This window comes from Choloepus didactylus, chromosome 23 (assembly GCF_015220235.1).
Source record: "Choloepus didactylus isolate mChoDid1 chromosome 23, mChoDid1.pri, whole genome shotgun sequence".
Lineage (NCBI taxonomy): Eukaryota > Metazoa > Chordata > Mammalia > Pilosa > Megalonychidae > Choloepus > Choloepus didactylus.
The window spans coordinates 29,673,194-29,687,483 of NC_051329.1; the positions used below are offsets into that span (position 1 = coordinate 29,673,194).

General features: G+C 44.3%; 1 protein-coding gene across 12 annotated transcripts in view; it reads left to right on the forward strand.

The window, feature by feature from the left end:
* DEPDC5 (DEP domain containing 5, GATOR1 subcomplex subunit) overlaps positions 1-14,290 on the forward strand; it is a 150,387-nt gene that overhangs the window by 83,709 nt on the left and 52,388 nt on the right. For 9 of the 12 annotated variants that reach the window (XM_037817380.1, XM_037817381.1, XM_037817379.1 and 6 more), the window contains 6 exons: positions 1,719-1,902; positions 2,369-2,529; positions 6,129-6,246; positions 6,619-6,786; positions 7,349-7,568; positions 8,942-9,075. In XM_037817380.1, the coding sequence (XP_037673308.1) occupies positions 1,719-1,902; positions 2,369-2,529; positions 6,129-6,246; positions 6,619-6,786; positions 7,349-7,568; positions 8,942-9,075 (985 nt within the window). The remainder of the gene's footprint in view (positions 1-1,718; positions 1,903-2,368; positions 2,530-6,128; positions 6,247-6,618; positions 6,787-7,348; positions 7,569-8,941; positions 9,076-14,290) is intronic. The other 3 variants (XM_037817384.1, XM_037817383.1, XM_037817386.1) reach the window with 1 other exon arrangement.

A 14,290-nucleotide genomic window follows, 5' to 3' on the forward strand; every position in this document is an offset into this window, starting at 1 on the left:
ATTAAACAAAGAATCAGGAGCCCTTCTCACCATGTGATTTTTAAAACCAGACATTTGGATCCTCTGTATCTTGTTGTGTGCCCAGTAGAAAACATTTCTAAAAGGTTTGTCTAATCTGAGGGTCAGGAAGCTGATAAAGTCCAGAATGATCTAAGAGCGAGTAAAGATACAGCTCTCTTCTGTTTCCGGCTTCCCTGTTGTGGCTGAGATCAAGTCTCTTCTTCTGCTTCTGGTTACAACTGGGAGATAGGAATAAGCTCACTCCCGCGTCTTCTATGCAGAGAAACTGGAATGATTAATTAGGTTATCCTGGGCTATGTTTTGAGCTCCTTGAAGTATTAAGTTAGCAAGACCTGTGCAGACCATGGAGTTACATCTACTTCAGGTCAAATCATCTTGCCCTAGGCGAAGGTGCAGCATAGGGCATATTTCCTGCTCTGACTTAGCACACAAGTTCTCTTCTTGTCCTAAAACTCTAGGTTCAGTGGGAGTCTTTTGTTCTGGGTCGTGTGTCTCTGTCACACACTGTGTGGTAGAAAGACCCATGAGAAGAGAGTCTTCTGGTCCTGACTGCTACCGTGTGTAACCTCTCAGAGATTGGGCTTGGCCATGTGTGTGAAGGGGAGATGCTGCTGCCACACCTCTCTCCATGGAGGCACTGTCAGGGCATTGAGGCCACGGGTGCCACACCCAGTTGTGAGCCATAGTGCAGAGAACAAATGTAAGGCCTATGAGTATCCTACTAAGGACTCAGAGGCAAAGGCATCCTATTGTTCCCTCTTCTAGAGCTTTGGAAGGTAATCTTCACTGAAATTACTTTAAGAGATAACTGCCCTAATACTTTAAACTTGGTGATTCTCAACTAGGATGATTTTGCCCCACCTCCATCTCCCTTCCCAGGGAACATGTGGCAATATCTGGAGACATTTTTGGTTTTCACAACTTGGGCATTGCTATTGGCAATAGGTAGAGGCCAGATGCTGCTCAATGCCCTACGATGCACGAGACACAGCAGAATTATCTGGCCCAAAGCGTCAGCAGTATGGAATTTGAGAAATGCGGCTTTAACTGAAGAGCTGGCAGTTCCGGACAGATCCATGTGGTTGGGCCCACACTGCAGATTGCAGCTTTCAATTCTGGATTGTTGAACTCTGTGTCTCAAAGTTCTGGCCTTGTAACTTTCCTTGATTTCTCCACCTGCCCTTTTGGATCTGATACTTATTTTTGCAATTCTGAATGGGTTCCTTATTTCTGCTACTGTATGCTGCTGTTTGTTCCAAAATCAGGCTGAGCTCTTCTCCTTTCCCCACCCCAGCCACTCTGCCGTCCTCGGAAGAGGCTCCAGCTTGAGCCTTTTATCTGCCCTTGGAATGTTGACTTGCTTCGACATGTAACTATGCCTGCCCTGCGGTAACCTCACTGGCATCATAACCTCACTGGCATTGTAGCTTATGATCAGCAGAAAATTAAAAGTATCAGCTGTGCATCCCATTTGCATGATGGGATTGGATAAGCATGTGCACTACATTGTCTAACAAACTCTGTTTCTCTCTCTTTCTCCCCCCACCTCCTCCTTTCCTCTTTACCCTCCCTATCCTGGCAATTTTATCACCTTTCACTGTGAAACCCTCCCTCCGCCTTCTCCCTCCTCTCCTCCCTACATCCCAAACCTGCTGTATGACCGACCACTTGTACCTTTTCCCTGTTACACGAGGCAGTTCTGACACTGTCTGCTCCCCCTGTAGTGCCAGGCTTCTGTTGCACAGTTGGAGTGGACTGGAAGTCTCTCACTACTCCGGCATGCCTCCCCCTTACCACCGACTACTTCCCTGACCGCCAGGGCCTGCAGAATGACTACACAGAAGGCTGTTACGATCTCCTCCCAGAAACGGACATGGACAGGTCAGTGTCAGAGGAAAGAGAAGAACCCACCCCACCACCACCTCATCCTTGTTTGTCAGGGTTCTGGATATGTCCAAGCAAATGCATCCCAACCCTGAATTTTCAGATCTGTGTTTTTCTTTCTATATGTAGGAAATCTTATGATGCAAGAACTGTATGGTTTTCTTTAGAGTTCTGTTGACATGACTCTAACAATATGTCTTCATTGGTCATTTCTGATATTTTCAAACGCAATTCTTTTGGGTGCACCAAATCCAGTCTTCTCTAAGATTACCCATTTGAGCACTGAGTTACTTGCCTTCTTTTTCCACCTCTTTGAACTTGTCATTACTCCCAAAGCTGGTTTACAAATCATTAGTTTTATGAACCACCACGGTTATCAGGGATGGCTCTTGGGGATGAAGCAAAGGAAAAGTCTGGACCATGGACTCTGAGCATCCACGTGAACAATTGCCTTTGTTTTTAGGAGGGACGAGGAGGGTGTGCAGATGTCAGCTCAGCAGGTGTTTGAAGAGTTTATCTGCCAGCGTCTCATGCAGGGCTATCAGATCATAGTGCAGCCCAGGGCACCAAGACCTGCCCCTGCCCTCCCACCACCACTGAGCAGCAGCCCACTCTATAGCCGAGGTGAGTTTCTCTTCTTGGGCTTATGTTTTTTCTTTTCTACTAAATGGATTTTCTTTTCATTTGTGGAAGCAGATTCTCAGGATGGTAGGAATAGATAAATTCAGGAGTGATTGTTTTCAACAGCCAGTTTTTTCTAAATTTTACTTTACATGAGGAATAAAGTCTCCATCAGATGCTAATTTATCTTAAACGCTCTCTTTAGTCTCCATCTCTCCTTTTAAGAAAGAGGATGTGACCAAGTTCAGGAGTGGTTACGGTCTGCTTTGGACAGCATCTAGGAATAGCATGCTGCTAAGCCGGGACTGAGCTGTCCAAGTGCATAGTGGATATTCTAAATCCAGAAACTTGCATTCAAGTTTTTCTAGCACCATGTCTGACACACAGCAGGTACTCAGATGTTACATAAACCTGAAGTTTACATTTGTTCTTTTCTTTTGTTTATCACTGAAGCTGAGTGACTTGAAGCAAGAATGGATCAGCCGTGAGTGGCAGAGGCTAATAAGTGACAAAATCATTGTCCCTGATGGCATGAAAACCAGGCTCTGGTCAGCTCTTCTACATAAGTCAAGCAAAGAGAAATGAAGAGTGGGTGTTGGGAACCAGGAAGCAGCGATAGTGATAACTTCCTGGAACCGTCGATGAACTGTCATCCACCCTCCCTTCCTACTTGTTGCTATTGAGGCCCCCATATCCCTAATCACCCAGCTCCAAACCTCAGCTCAACTCTGGCTTCACTAAAGCTCCTCTGGTCAGAGGATCAGAGAAGTGTGAACCTGTTAGAGGGAGCTTAGTGGTCAGTCCAGGCCCTGTGTTTATAGATGAAGCTCTGGACCCTCTGGATTGTCTGAAGGCCTCTTGTGACATTTATCGCCTTACTTTATGTTCATGTTCTAGACTCTACTCAATAGTAACTTTTTGAGGGCCAGGGCTATTTCAGAATTGTCTTTTTATCCTCCATAATGGAAACCTGGCATAACAGCGCCTGGCATGTAACAATATGGGTCAGTAAATATATGAATTCATTCATTTCTTCATTCAATAATGTTTTTGAAGCTCCTAGTCTGTGCTTGGTACTAGCACTATGGCAGTAAACAAAATAGACCATGGGCCCTGCCCTCAGGATTTACAGCCAAGTGGTGAAAAATAGCATTAGTCAAACATGAAATAATACTTGCATGTTGTGATAAGGCTGTGAGGGAAATGTCAGGGAGGCCAATAGAATATTTAATACGGGATCTGGAGTGTCAGGGGTGGCTTTCTTGAGGAAGAGATATTTGAGTTGAGACCTGAAAGAATGTGTAGGAGTTATAGAGAGAAGAGTGTTGGGAGATGAGGCAGGAGTAGCAGGGAAGAACATGCCAGGCAGAGGGATTGGGATGGGCAAAAGCCCTGGAGCAGGAGGCATCTCAGTTCTTTCTAGGCACCAAAAAGAAGGCTGGTGTGATTGGAACACAGATTGAGCCACAGCTGGCCACAGCGGCTGGGAGACCACCTCACAGGACTGTGTGCAGGATTTCGTTCTTTATTCCAAGAGCAGCAATGAATTCACCTTTAGTGTCTTTGGAGGTCTGTAATTCCTCTAGTGCCCAGTTCTGTTCCTGCCTGATTTCACAAGCCTCACTTCATGGCTGATGGGCTGGGGGCCACTCGCCTAACTGTACCCTTTCTGCCGTTTTTTCTCCTTTGATAAATTTAATCCCTCTTGTTTCTGTAGTTACAGAAATGGTAACATTATTATTATAATTACTGAAAAAGCCGCCATCATAACCAAGCCTGTGATACTTACTCCATGCCAATTTATCAAATAGCGACATGAGCCAAGCCCTGTTCCAATAGTGAATACAGCAGCCTCAGTCCTGCCCTTGGAGTTTGCACTCTACTGGGAGAGACAGACGTTAAACTAATAAACCAGTTATGTATTTGATCACAGATTGCGAAGAGTGCTGTGCAGGACAAAAACAGGACTAGGGGAGCACCACATCTAGAATGTGGTGTCAGGGCACCATGCTAGATGCTTTTTTTTTTTTTTTTTTTTTTTAAATCATCATTTTATTGAGATATATTCACATACCACGCAGTCATACAAAACAAATTGTACTTTCGATTGTTTACAGTACCATTACATAGTTGTACATTCATCACCTAAATCAATCCCTGACACCTTCATTACATGCTAGATGCTTTTGCATATCGTCCCATGACACTGTCTTCCTGACAGCCCATGAGATGTTTTTGGCAAGAACACAGGAACACATGGATGAGGCATGCCATCTTTCTGGTTGTACTCCCTTGGAATCTTGCAGTTGTCTTATTTCCTCATTATTTTCTCCTATCCCAATTCATGTATTTTTTTTAATACGTGCTGTGGACAGGACACTTTATTATGTGCTGCTGAAAATATAAGATGAACAAGATTTGGGCCCTGGCCTCCTGGAACTTTTAGATATAAGGGTATGGGACACATCCATAAGGAACTGCATACCAGGCAGAATTCCGACTGCTGATCAGGTCTGATAGAAGGAATGATCACCTTGTATTGGGGGACATCAGGGAAGGCCTAATGAAGGAGGTGGCATTTGACGGTGACCTGAAATGACTATAGGATTTTGATGGTGGCCTAGGAAGAGAAGGCAGAGGAAGCAACATGAGCCAGTGTTTGCAGGAAGGAAATAGCAGCAGACAGACAAATGGTTCTTTTAGACCAAAGTGTGGCATCGCATGAGAGAAGTGGGAGGCTTAAGTCAGGAAACCAGGTTGGCTGCTGCCCTGGGATGAGGACCTCTACTGCCAGATGGGCAGCTTGTGGCTGGGTCAGGCAGACAAGCAGAGTTCCATTTTATTCCACAGTCCATCTCTTAGCCTATTAACATTCACTCCAGAAATGAATGAATGAGGCATCAGCCTCTTCTCAGAGGATGAGGCATCAGGCTCTTCAGCTCTGAGCATGTCATCTAGGTGATGTCAGCATCCCAGGTTCTACTGCTGGCTGGTTAAGCAACAGAAAAATCTATCAACTTCAGAACTTTTTGTTTTTTTACCAGGAGTACCTTTTTTCTGTGAAACTGGTACCCCTGTGAAAGGGTTGCCCATGCCTAGCCAGTTAATGCCGATTGTTCTTGGGAGGCCTCAGCTCTTCCACAAGCTTCTTGATTGTCTACACTGTGGCAGAGGGCTCCCCTCAAAAAGAGAGAGAATACCCCAGGCAGAAGCTTACCTGTTTATGACTTAATTTCCAAAATCACGTAGCACCAGTTCTCCCATGTTCTGTTCATTAAAAGGGAGACACTAAATCCAGCCACATCCAAGGGGAAGGGATTTAAACCCCATCTTTTGAAGAGTATGGTTTCAAAGACTTGGTGAGCACATTTATAAACCAGCACACTCACTCATTCAACGTGTCTGTCCATTTATTTTAATCAGTGAACATTAATAAAACATTCCCTATCTTAAAAATGAGAGGGAGAGAGGGAGGAAGGAAGAATGAATGAATGAATTGCCTTTCTTGTTTTTCCTTTTCTGAATCTGTCTGGGGGAGACCGAATGCCTATTGTAGGAATGACCCTCAACCAAGCAGAGGAAATGATGTTTTTCTCTATTAGGCCTTGTGTCCCGAAACCGCCCTGAGGAGGAGGACCAGTACTGGCTGAGTATGGGCAGAACTTTCCACAAAGTGACACTGAAGGATAAGATCATCACAGTGACGCGATACCTTCCCAAGTGAGTCTTGGGTATTTAAGGTTTTTAGTTACTGTCCACTTAACACAGTTCAGACTGAGGAAGTCGAGTAGTTTTGGAGTTATTATTTTGTTTTCTAGGATTACTTTAGTGTTACAGCTTACCTACTTTCAAAAGTGATTTGGTTCCACTATAATGTTAACATGATTTGTAACAGGCCAATTAAAAATAAAGAATGTGAAGACAGGAGAATGAAGATGTTCAAGGAGATTCCAGTCCCCTGGAATGAGTTGGTTCCTGCAGTTGAGGGTTGATTACCAAGGATGGTGCTGTCAGGTGTATTATAAGACAGAAAAGGAGGAAATGATGGGAGAAATTCTCTTTGGACTTCTGGGCCTGCCCTTTATTTTTCAGGTACCCTTATGAATCTGCCCAGATCCACTACACCTACAGCCTCTGCCCTTCCCATTCAGACTCAGAGTTCGTCTCTTGTTGGGTGGAATTCTCACACGAGCGGCTGGAGGAGTATAAGTGGAATTACCTTGATCAGTATATCTGCTCTGCAGGCTCTGAGGACTTCAGGTCAGAGAGCAGGCTTTGGCTTTCTATCCTTGCTGCCTTGGGGATATGTGCATTTTAACTCTTCTCTCCTTTTTTCTCATTACAAAAGAAAAGATGGGAGAACATTTTAGAAAAAAATGGGAAGAACAGAAAGGCACATCTGCTCTTGCATGGGGCTAAAAACTCAGTGATGATGTGCTTTTCAAGGGCTGGTTCAGTGCTGATCCCATTCTTAAGATTTTTCTCGCTGCTTGGCCGGTAGCTTTGTGGTATCTTGTTTCTAGTTGTTAGGCATGAGTTATGATAGTGGTGAGAAAAGCTCATAACATCCCTGGGCTTGTGTGCACAGAAGCATTCTGACATCTCTGGGATGTACAGTAAAAGCAGCATTAGTGGCCTTCCTTCAGAGCTTGTGTTTTAAATGAAGCCATGTGATGTGCCATCAAATCAGCACGTGCTCCTGGGAAGGTGGACACACACATGATCTCCAGAGAGGGGGTAGGGATGGTAGATTCATTGGGGCATGCTTTTATTATCTACTTTTTCTCTCTCACACCCCCTTTTTTCCTTTGGCCCTCCATAGCTTAATTGAGTCTCTGAAGTTCTGGAGGACCCGCTTCCTGCTGCTGCCAGCCTGTGTCACCACCACCAAGCGTATCACGGAGGGGGAAACCCACTGTGACATCTATGGGGACAGGCCCCGGGCAGACGAGGAGGAGTGGCAGCTCCTGGATGGCTTCATCCGCTTCGTGGAGGGCTTGAACAGGATCCGCAGGCGACATCGCTCAGATCGCATGATACGGGTAAGGTCCTTGGGCCCCCTGGGGCTTGAACCTGTTAAGGTTGCAGAATCTGCCTCCTGTCTTGCGGCCTCCTTTTGTCCAGCTTATCTACTCCACAGCTGCCTAATGCTTATTTTAAGTCCAAACAGCATGTTCTTCAGTGCAGAGTGACGAAGGAAGGGGTGAGGGGCAGGCAGCTTCTGGGCAGTGTTCTGTGGCCCAGAGCCCCCCTTTTTACCTGAGGATACAGCTTCTTTTTTGGTTCCCCAATGGGACCCACATATCAAGCGTGGCTGCTTATGTAATGTGCAGCTGAATTGCTGAGTAGGAATTCGTTCAGGAGGGGTAACAACAGTAATACTTTCTTACTCTTGTATAGCACCTTTGAGCATTCATTTTGATCATACACCATCTGGCGAGGAAACTGAGGCTCATGGGATTATGGGAAATGTCAGGCAACACTCAGCTAATAAGAGGCTGATCTGGATTCAGCCATAATCCTGGTTTACTTTATTTTTTTTTAATTAACATATAATAAAATTAATCTTTTTTTGGTATAAGTCTATGAATTTTAACAAATGTAAAGATATATATAACCACCACCATGATCAGGATACAGGCTAGTTCTATCATCTCTAAAAAACTCCCTCATGCTACCCTTTGTCGTTACACCATGCCCCTCATCTCTAACCCCTGGCAGCCACTAGTCTGTCGTCTATCACTATACTTGTGCCTTTCCTCAATGTCATATAAATGGAATCATATGGCATGTAAACTTTTGAGGCTACCTTCATTAACTCAACATAATGCCTTTGAGAGTCATCCAAGTTGTTGCATATATTGATACTTCATTCTTTTTAACTGCTGAATAGTGTTCCATCTTCAGCCATGTTTTTATTTTTTTTTAACTTCACATTCAGTGTTCTTTTCACCACACCAGCTGCCTTTTGTACACAGCATCACTTATGATTAGAAACATTTCTGGGGGAGCTTGTATCGTGGTTTTGAAGTCAGGAACTGGAGTTTGAATTCCAGCTTCAGCGGGGTTTGGGGTAAGTAACTTAACCACTCTGAGCCTCAGTTCCTTCTTGCATAAAATAGGAACAAGATGACTTGCTTCCTATAGCTTTCATGAGGGTATGTTGAGAAAATGTGTGTAAACTGCATCGGAGGCAATTTATTTTGAGTCCGGCGGGCAATAGGGACCTTCAGTTCCAGTGAAAACAGTTTTCTGTCATTTACTGAATACTGAGAGCCTGTGTGCCTGGACTCTGTTAATGGGATTCCCAGAATCTAAACGGCAGCAGATGCAGGAGCATGCACTGAGCTGAGAAGGGCGTCAGCTGAGAGAACTCCCTTGCGTTGATGGCCTTGTCTCCCCTTCTCTGCCGTAGAAAGGGACTACCATGAAAGGCTTGCAGATGACTGGACCCATTTCCACACACTCGCTCGAGTCAGCTGGCCCCCCAGTTGGGAAGAAAGGAACCTCAGCTTTGTCTGCCTTGTTGGAGATGGAGGCCAGTCAGAAGTAAGTGCCTGGCTGGAGAGCACCTTGTCCCTACCCCACAGGCTCTGAGGACTCACAGCGACCCTCTCTTGGAAGCAGGGTAAAAAATGGTTATTCTCTTCAAGGCCCCTAATTAAGAATGAGATACATATGTGAAAGGAACACTGGGCTATGACCTGGTAAGTGTTGAGTAACATGTATGGAATTGTCCAGAAGTTAGTCTGAGGGCTTAATTTGACCTTCAGATGTGTTTGTTTTGGCCCACGAAGTATTTATAAATATTTAAGCCAAATTTTTAAAATTTGAAGATTTCACGTAAAAATCTGGGCTTTAAATGAAGACGTATAGTATGATATACATTATATACCATGATGCACAATAATATTATATAATACATAAAATAATATATTATATATAATATACAAAATCCAGCTTTGTTTGCCATATTTGCATCCCAGTAAACTTGGTCTGCAACCTTATCCAGCCACAGGAGGCCAGCACTTTAGAAGTGGCACATGCCACCTGGCTCCCCACAGCCCCAGCACACCCTGTGTTCTTGTACTTGTCTTGCACCCCCAGTTGAGCTGCCTAGCTGGCTTCTGTGGGCATTGGAGTATGTGGCCACTGCATAAACAGTAAATGCTACAGTTCAGGGACACCTATGGAACCATGTCTTGCTTGGGAGGGCAGGGAGAACATCACATGAGGTGGCACATATGCTGGCCTTGAAAGAAGGGAATGATATTACTCAGGTGGGTATGGGGGGGTGTGGACTTGGAGAGAAGGAGAATAGGTGGTTGGGCACAGGCAGGACCTGCTCTGGGGAGCCTTTCCTGCCCCCTTGTTCTCCAGGCTGGATTAGGACCCCTCTGTTCACCCCAGCCTCCTGTGCCTATGTCCATCAGGGCACAGAGAGTGTCCTACTGAGGGCCACAATTCTTGCTTTACCCATCTCCCCTGGCAACTGTGTGCTCAGAGAGTGGAGGCTGTGCTTTGTGCCCAGCAATACCTGCTTATTGAATGACAGAGGGATGGAGGGAGGGACGCCTACTGTGCTCTGGAGCCGAGTATGTTGGGGGGAATCTGGAGCACGTATGTTGGGTCCATGCCGTGCCCAGCAGGAGCCAGCACACATTAGACTTTCAGAAGGTAACATTGAGAGAGCGAGTGAGTGAGCATGAGGCATGGTGCGAGATGCAATTGAAAAGGTAGCATGAAAAGATAGCACCTTCTCATAGCAGGAGGAATCTTTTTTTTTTTTTTTTAATTCAGTTTTATTGAGATATATTCACATACAATACAGTCATCCATGGTGTACAATCAGCTATTCACAGTACCATCATATAGTTGTGCATTCATCACCCCAATCTATTTTTGAACATTTTCCTTATACCAGAAAGAATCAGAATAAGAATAAAAAATAAAAGTAAAAAAGAACACCCAAATCATACACCCCCATCCCACCCTATTTTTCATTTAGTTTTTGTCCCCATTGTTCTACTCATCCATCCATACACTGGATAAAGGGAGTGTGATCCACAAGGTTTTCACAATCACACTGTCACCCCTTGTAATCTACATTGTTATACAATCGTCTTCAAGAGTCAAGGCTACTAGGTAGGAGTTTGGTAGTTTCAGGTATTTACTTCTAGCTATTCCAGTACATTAAAACATAAAAAGTGTTATCTATATAGTGTGAAAGAGTGTCCATCAGAGTGACCTCTTGACTCCATTTGAAATCTCTCAGCCACTGAAGCTTTATTTCATTTCATTTCGCATCCCCCTTTTGATCAAGAAGATGTTCTCCATAGGAGGAATCTTTTAAAGGCCATTTTATTTTATTTTATTCTATTTTATTTTTATCAGAAGATTGCAACTCATCACAGATCTTGTTTCACTTATATCCCACTTGCTTTCATCCCCCCTCCCCCTTTTTTTAAGCGTACAGATATCATATCCCTTCATCTGCAAATATTTCAATATGTATTTCTGAAAGATACTGTCTCTCTTTTATAAACCAAAACCATAGTACCATAATTTACCTTAAAAATTAGAGCCAATTCTTAATTTCATGAAATATTCATTTTGTATCTTTGGCAGGATGGTGGTGTCAGAGATGAGCCCCTTGTGTGGGTAGGCTTGGTGGGAGGGGGCCAGGAGGCAGAGACCTGCTGGGAGACTCTCACTAGTTGGAGCAGTAGGTGCAGGCTGGATGGAGGGGTGCTGATGAAAATGGAAAGGAAGGGATGCAATGAGAGAAGTGAAGCACATAGCTAGGCAACTTGGAGGGGAAAGGAGAGGAGGAGAGATAGGGCAGTTGGTGCTCATTACTTCATGGGGCCAAGGAAAGACCCCAGGACTCTGCCTGGCAGGTTCTCCCTGTAACTAATCACAGATCATTCCCACTGGAAAAAAAAGAACAAAGAACATATGTTACTGGGAGGAGTGTGAACCTGGGGGTGGGGATATCTTATTTTAATTTGCTGGTGAGTCATTGTTTAGTACATATATCCAAGGAGCCTCGTTCTCCTCAGACTGGGAGCAGAAGGCTAGTTTGGCGTGGGAGTGTCCCCCAGTGTGAAGGGTGAGACTCAGCTAACCCCACAGACAGAGGCAGAACAAAGAGACACTTATTCCTTGCCCCAGAAGACTGTTCCTGGAGGTAGAGCAGAGGGAACTAGACTTTTGTACGTTTGCTGATGTAGTCTTTTTTGTTTGCTTACTGTTCCTTTTCTCTTTGCGGTGTCAAGCAGATTCAATTTTGTTTATTATGGAAAATAACGTTAGAGCAACAGGAAAAAGAATTTTTAAAATTTCACCAGTAGTTCCACCATCTTCCCCAAACTGTGTTTGTTTCTTCTGGTTCCCTCCCGATCTTTATATGTAGGCGTATACATTTAGTCAGGCTCTTGTTGAAAACAGAGGCCCCTGGGGTCTCTGCCTTATGCTGGTTAACAGCATGGAGGGCACCAGTCTGGGAAGCAGGTGGCGGTCAGCGAGCTTCTCTGCTCCTATTAGACAAGGATAGCAGAGGGAGAGACACCCAAATAGACCTGATGTTTGCATCCTGTCCAAGTTGGCTCTAGTAGGGATGTACGTGTAGCTCAAGGTTCTATGGTGAAAGTACATTGGTGGCATGACATCAGCACGCCATCTACATGTGGACTCATGTGAAGAGCTTCTGCGGGCTTTTACTCTTCTTTCTCCTGTGTAGGCTGTGCCCTCCTGCTTCACCCTGCCAGGCCCACCCAGAATGTGTGTCACCTCCTCTGTACAGGATTTGCTGGAGACTCCTTGCAGGCAGAATGAAGCGTGCCCTCATGGATGTTCTTGTGTACACATGTATACATCACAACTAGTCATCTGACCCCTTCCCTTGAGCCATTAGATGAGTTGGTCTAAGGGCAAGGACAGGGTTTTACTCTTCTTTGAACCCCAGATTCCTAGTCCAGAAGTCAGTATAGAGGAAGCAACTCAGCAAATGTGGATTGTCCTGCATATCAGACGCACTGCTATGCCCGTCACAGCTGCCACTCCAGCCTGCAGGAAATGCAAGAGAATGTCAGAGTGTGCATTTGTGAATGGGGCTCAGGGGGAACACACCCTGCAGTAGGGTAGAGAGAGGGAGAGAGAGAGACAGTGTGGTATAAATGGATAAGGGAAAGAATCTAGCATTTACTCTGCTTTTCCTCTATGAATCACACCTTGAGATAAATTGGTGTGAAAAAGCCTCTCTTTGTAAAATATTCCAGCTAATAAATACAGAAGGAATGCTAAAATATCACCATTTTGTATTCTTTAATGAATTAATGGCTCTGGCACAGAGCAGCAGCAGCCACTAACATCACCAGAGAGACATGAGCAGAGACATTATGGATCTCCAGATAGACGCACAATACCACTCAGGAAGGATTCTTGCCCAAAATTGAACCCAAATCTGCTCAAGCCTCTAGATATAACATCTAATTTTCAGGAAGTACAGGCCACAGAAGAACTTGTTAAACAATGAAGGGATGTAATCAGCAGAATACAAGATGTGTAATTTTACAGGACAAATGAGCTATTCCCTTCAGCGAAAAAACTACAAGGATAAAAGGAGAGACGGAGAGGAGTTCATAGCTTAAAAGAGACTTATGAGACATAACTTACTGCAGTGTAGGGCCCAGAATTGAATATAATTGAGACAATTGGAGAAATATTTGATATGAAAACATTATAAAAAATATTTTAACGAGTGATAATGAAATTGTGGTTATGTTTTTTAAAGTTATCTTTTAGAGAGATAGTACATGTTGAAGTGTTTGTGGATGAAGTAATTTGTGAGTTTTGCTTCAAAATAATCTGGATGAATAGATGAGAGAGGGGGTATAGATGAAATAAGTTTGGCTGTTAGCATATAATTTGGGGAGTTGGGTATGTAGAGGTTCATTATACTGTTCGCTTCACTTTTGTATGTGTTTGAAATTTTCTATAATAAAAAGTAAAAAATAAAGAGCCCAAGAGTGGTTACTATGGGAACAGATTTTTTTATCCCCAGTATGGGTTACTTAACAATCAGTAACAGAAATATCAGAGTTTAAAACTAGAGAAATGTAGCGGGTTATGTTGCCAGGGAAGCAGACTCTGAGACAGAGTTTAATGTGCGGGTGTTTATTAAGGTGTGCCCTGGGGATCAATACTTGGGAAGGAGGGGGCAGAAGCCAGATTGGGCAGCGGGAGAAGCCATGCTGCGATGCCTCAGCCAACCCATATGAGCCCTGGAGCAACAGCAGCCTTCAGAGATGAGCCCACTTTGACCAACATGGCCAGGCCTTTATGCCCCCTCATGGATCTTTTGTTTAGTATGGGCAGCCTGGGAGTGGGGGGGGTGGCATGATTGTGGGCAAGGCAGCTCTGCAGCTGGGGCCATCCCTGAAGGGCAGCTGAGGGCTGTCAACAGGGCTCTCAGATGCTGGGGCAAGAAGGCCTTCGTGTCAGGGAGATCTGGGCTGTGCCTGTCAGCATCCACTGCAAGAAGCATATTTATAATAACAATGATGCATTTAAGGTTGGAGTGTGAGCCTTCTGGAACTTACCTGATAAAAAATCAGTCTAATTGATGGGAGCATTTAACCTAGTTAATTTTAGTGAAGACAAATTTGGAAAATAAATATGTGAAAGTATATACTTATATACATCAGCATTGAGGTGAGATAAGATGTCATAAGAAAACCATCATCTTGTATTATGCAATTGT